Here is a 6,000-nt window from a genome sequence, read left to right on the forward strand (position 1 = left end):
ACTTGGATAAAAATCTAGTTGATAGCAATTTTAGTTTTAGATACATTTAAACGCTTTTTTTTAACATGATATACCTGTTGCTATTATCAGGAGAACAGGTTATTTCCATGGACATTTTACAAGAACCACAATAACAGAAGCGGTTGCAAAAAACAAAAACAGCCAAGAAAGTTCAACAAGCAATTCTTACTTCTCTTAGCATTTATACTCACTTTTGGAAAAAAAATCCTTTTTTCTGTTCAACCTCACCAATTTAAAACATTTGTAACATTTGCCTGATACAAACTTGGTACTTTTGAAACAAAAAACAGAAATATTATTTAAATGTTGTATTTATCTAAATGTGTCTGAAACGTACGTTTCTCTGACGCAACCATGATAGATCGTACACAACTACTCAAAAATAAAACGACACGAAGGCATGAGTAAGTGAAAAAAATAATTCTTGTTATTAGAGTAAACAAGGATATACCAACGTATTCAGAATTAAAAAAGGAAAGCAAAGCTTAAGGTACTTCAAACGCGTTTTCTAAAGTTTGCGTAAGAACAGCTTTTTAAAAAAGTTGTTTATTTAAATTTCTTATCGATTTTCATTCATTCAATATTGTTAAGTATCAGTGCAATCTCGCAAATTTTTTCTAGAATTTTTACAATAAGTATTTTTTAAATAGTATACACTTAGCGTAATAAACCATATACACTTCACGCTATTTTCGTCAGTGGAAACATAGTAATAAATAAAAGATAAATTCGGATTTATATAGTAGTAGTAGTAATATTCATAATAAATAAAGTAAATTACCAAAAAATAACCAAAATGCTATTTACAAAATTATAAACGTTAAAAAAGTATAAAGTAAATAAAGCAACACTATAGTCAAACTTAATTTGGCTACAAAGGTTAGGTTTTCTACGTAATTTTTTTTGGTGGTTTATGTTATTTGTATTTAAGTAACTTTGTTTTTAGTATTTTTAATAATTAGAAATTTAATTTATATATAATTAAAATATGTTCATTAGTTTACTACTGTCACTATATACATTTAAATTTGTTTTTTATTTATTGCTATATACCCACTGATGAAAATATCGTAATATGTATTTGATTTATTTCATTGAGTTTCTTTTGTATAATTTTTTTAAACTTTTACTTTACTTCAAATGTTTTCATTGTTAATGAAAATTTTTATCGATTTTTTAGCTTATAGGTTTAGATAGCTTTTAGTTAAAAGTTAAAAAATGTGTACACTAAGATATAGAAAATTAGTTAGTAAAAATATTAAGAGTTACTATTAATGTTAGCAATTAAATTAAGTTTATTTTGGAAAATAAAGCTAGTCTACTATTGTATTTTAGTTCGGTTTAATTCATTTACGAATAGTAAATTGTACGCAGTAAAAATATTTAACGTTGTAAATAGATAATAAAAAATAGATAACATAAGTGCTACAACACACAATAAACTAAACATAGACTCACAAAATACTTTTTAACATTTAACTAAATATGATATAACTAATACATATCAATACATAAATTATTCAGACAGCATAAGTTTTCCACTAAAATTTTGTGTACACATATCTAGACATTACATGTGTTAATGTTTTAGATATTAGGTAGGTAGTTATCGATAAAAATTAAAGTCTATTCGTCATTTAAATCGTTACAAAAATACTTAACAAAACTGATCGTGATCACTACCTAATGTTCTATTAAAATAAAATAAAAGCTGCAAAATTCAAAACTATACTTTGCATAAAAAAAGAAAGTAAATAAATGCTTTCATATAAATATATCAGTTTATATAAACTTAAATAAACATAAAGTCAATAACTTTACTACAAATAAAAAGAAAATCTAAACGGGCACAAAGAGCATATAACTTTGTATGACAATTTTCTTTGTAAAACACACAAAAAACTATAATAATTAAAAAAGTCAAACTATCATCATTTTAAAGTTTTGTCAGCTATTTCAGCTTATCGTTTAAATACTTAATTCTTTTCTAGATAATATATACATAAAGCTTAGTAAGTTTATTTATATAAATAAAGTGTTGGATACACGAAGAAATTCTTTACTAACATATTTATAAACTAAAACAAAAAAGAAAACATTTTACAACTTTCTACAACCTAGACTAAACCAATGCTATTTAAACCCAATAAATACACACAAAAATGACTATACTCAGACATAGAAGAACTATCAATCTACTCCTTATACATATAAAAACATTATCCTTGTTTTTATGTAAACTGGGCTAATGTCAACTTTTTATGTTTCTGTTATAGGCTGATGCAAAATTTCTAAATTGGCAAATAATAATAACAATTGCACACTATTTATTGAGTTTACACACTTTTCTCTATGTAAAACGGGTTAACACAGTTCTTATGAGTTATAAAGATCCAAAAAGTAATTTTTATTTAGTTCAAACTGTGTTTATTATACATTCCAGCGAATTTGTTCGCTAGGATCTGTATTAACAAACTATTGGCATAAAATTTGAATACTTAAGTCGGCAAACATGCGTAAAAGAGTGTAAAATTACAGTTTAGGTTTTAAGCAAGTTTGATAGTCTTTTATGTAACTATTAGGTATAAAAGATATTCATAAATCAACAAAAAGTAAGTTTTATCAAAAATTGTACAGGTTAATTATCGAAAAAAAACTTCGCAAGAATCTTTTCTGATTCTTAAATATTTGTCTACTTTAAAATACGCACGGTTTAATACGGTTTGTTTTTACAATTGTTTTTCTTATCAAATCACCAATTATTCTCTTAAAGTTTCTTATTGTGCTTACAGCTTAGTTTTAATTCAACCACATACTTCAAATGAAAAAAAATTAGTCTTGAAAAAATGTTTTTAGTAGAACTAAATAAACATATTTTTTAATATTTAGAGAAGTAGTCGACCCGTCTTAATTTAGGAAACTCGTAGTAAAACAATATTTTTTTAATCTTTAAAACCATTAAACTATAAGAACAAATTCATGAAATTGGCTACACAGTTTGTTTACTATTAAATTTATATTATACCTGCACAAAAATACATTATCTTATAGTTCATTTAATTAATATAAATTTTTGTTAATAAAAAAAAAACAACGGTTGGGTAAAATTAACTACAAGCCAGATTCAGTTTGCAAGCTGTATGTCGCCAACCTACATACCTTATACTAAGACGTAACTTGTACTTAGAATATACTATTTTGTATTTTTTAAAGTCATTTCGCTTTTTTTATCATATATTCATTTTGCACTAGAACGCTTAATCCATCATTATTCATTGTTTTAAATACTATTTAAAGCTTTTTACTTAACGATAATAAATACAAATATTGTGATGTAAACTCTTGTTTAAAAAAAGGTGCTGTATCATTTGAACATTATTGGTTATTGTTTATTCTATATCTTTTAAAGATTAAAGTTTGCTTGTTCTTATTTTTAAAGAGTAAAAGTCCTTAGTTAAACCTCAGAATACTATTTCAAAAATAATTTTTTGGTTAAATACTTATTTTTCATATTTTATAAGGTTTGAATACTTTATATAACTGAAACATTTTTTGAAGTTTTTATTTTTTACTTTATTACGTTTTAGTAGTAAGGAAAGCGTAATATAAAAACAAAGTGAATTTTTGTCGAAACAAAGTTTCAGTTCATTTCCTAATCATTGTTATAAACTTAATTATCTAATAGATAAGAGGATTAATATTACATACTTTTTTGTGGTATTTTCAAGCACTTGCTTCTTGCTTTCTGTTTTCTCCCCCGAACCAGTTTTAGGTACCTTTTTTTCAGGAAAAGTAACTTTGCTGTAGCTCATGTTGTTTGAAGAAATCGGCTGCAGCTTTTTGTACTTGTTGAGGCCGTTTTTGCTTCCGTAACTTATCGCGCGTCCATTAACCGGACGAATTTCTTGAAAAATATCTCTTGACATCACTAAATTGCCCGATTGATCAATATACTCAACAATGGGACTGGACGGTTGAACCATAAGTAGTACGCTTCCGCCGGTTGCTACTTCTGAAAAAATGCTGATTGATATTTAAACGTACTTACTTAATCATTTTTAGGTTTCAATTGGTTTCATTTTGTAGTGTATTTTTTTAATTGATGATATCTCGTTTAACTTTTTTGAAACAATAATTTTTTACAGAAAGCAATTATTTGTGCTGTTTGTGTAAGCTTTTTTTAAAGTTATTTTTGTATAACAGTTTGAGTAGAAAATAAGTTATATATCTAAAAATTTAAAACGCAATCGTTATTTATTGATAAAGCTTAATTGCTGTATATAGTTTAAAGCGACTTGGAAAATTAAAAAAAAATCTTTGTACTTTTGTTTAGTAAGGTCTCTCATGTCTAGAAAATTGATCTGTTAAAATAATTTATTTTAGATGAAAAAAGTCTTAAACTTCTAAAAACGTTATAGGTAATGACGGTGCTAAGTCAAAGCATATATACCTCTGAGTAGATTCAGAGCTTTGAAATACTCCATAGTTTCGATGTTGAAATGATTGACTGCTATTATGACATCACCCACGTGTAATAACCCGCTTTGATCAGCAGAACCACCTAAAACAAAAAAGACTCGAGTTAAATTTTATTAAGAACTTAAGTTTTGAGTTAAAAAAAAACAACTTAATAAGAGCAAGTCTTAATTAAGTCGCCATAGTGTTATTGATGAAAACTTAGTATTTAAAACATACTAGAATATTCACAATAACAGTTTTTAAAAAATGTTGTAACTAAATGGCGTCTTTTGTATGTTATTTCGTTGTTTCGAATGTCGGGTATGTAGAGTCAGTCAACAAAGTAAACATATATATATGGAATTATCTTTTAAATAACCATATATGGAAGATGGAGTGCAACTCTATGCAGTCAAGTATAACATTGAATAAAAGACTCTTTTTAGTTACAGTTATCATTATAGTTGTTGGAGGTACCACCTTGTTTTGCATGTTTGTTAACTTTTGATTTTTATTATTTAATTATGACGAGTTTTTATTTTAACAATACTTTAAGTCTTTTTTAATTAGATTTAGATTGTTCATAGTTCACAATAGTTAAAGTTTTTTGTATTTTTACTTAAACTTAGATTGTTAACTTTTAATTATTTTCAAGTGATTTATAAAGTGACTCATACTTTTGAAACTTAGTTTTTATCATAGATACATTGATTAAACTTTACTGTCTGATTTATACAAAGTAAATTAAAATAGCATCTAGTGTTTATAAGATAGTAAGTAAACAAATCAGTATTTAATTATGTTGAGTAGTACCGATCAATTAAGCAAACCATAAACTCTGTGTGGTCACAATGTGAAACTATCGTAACTAACTAAACAAAATTTTCATTACGATACTGATTTTTTGGATTTATAATTTGAAGTTGGTTTTGCAAAATGTTTATATAATTTCGCAAAGCCTAATACAAAACAGTTAAGATAAACAATAAATTTACTTCAAATAAAAAGCTGAGTCAAAGGTAAAAAAGTAATGGAGACATTCGAAATATAAAAAACTATTTAAGGTTTAAATGCTTTTTTAAGTATGTTTAACAAAATAAGTTAAAAGTTTCTAAATTGTTTGAAATTGAGTCTATATACAGTATTAAATTAAAGGAATGTGTTTAATCAAACCTTTCATAATATAAGAAACTTCAACAAACGGCATCGTTCTTCTTTGTTTGACGCTAAATCCCAAACCAGATCTTGTTTTCTTTTTCAACAACAAGTTGAAACTATTCGACTTGTTGTTCCTATCCATTTTTCTAATTATGTTTTTTAACACAGCTTTAAGTTTAATTAACTAGTATAGTTTTGTAAAACTTTTTTTTGTTTATTTTAGGTGAGTGTAGGTACGTTTAGTATTTTTATTATAGCCTATACAATACTGAAAAATATTCCATGGTATTTAGCTTTTAGTTTTGAAAACACCAAACTTACTTGTCCATTATGTTGTTTTTAATACTAAAAAAATACCTATCG

At 25.6% G+C, this 6,000-nt stretch overlaps 1 protein-coding gene across 1 annotated transcript in view; it reads right to left on the reverse strand.

Moving 5' to 3' along the window:
* Positions 1-5,779, reverse strand: part of LOC145842980 (nitric oxide synthase 1-like) — a 28,908-nt gene extending 23,129 nt beyond the window's left edge. Inside the window, exons 1-3 of the mRNA XM_082950452.1 lie at positions 5,653-5,779; positions 4,472-4,582; positions 3,730-4,033 (exon numbers count right to left, since the gene is read on the reverse strand). Coding sequence (XP_082806578.1) covers positions 3,730-4,033; positions 4,472-4,582; positions 5,653-5,779 — 542 coding nt within the window. The remainder of the gene's footprint in view (positions 1-3,729; positions 4,034-4,471; positions 4,583-5,652) is intronic.
* Between the last annotated feature and the right edge of the window lie 221 nt (positions 5,780-6,000).

Source organism: Thalia democratica, chromosome 8, assembly GCF_965202585.1.
Source record: "Thalia democratica chromosome 8, ktThaDemo2.hap1.1, whole genome shotgun sequence".
Taxonomy (NCBI): Eukaryota; Metazoa; Chordata; class Thaliacea; order Salpida; family Salpidae; genus Thalia; species Thalia democratica.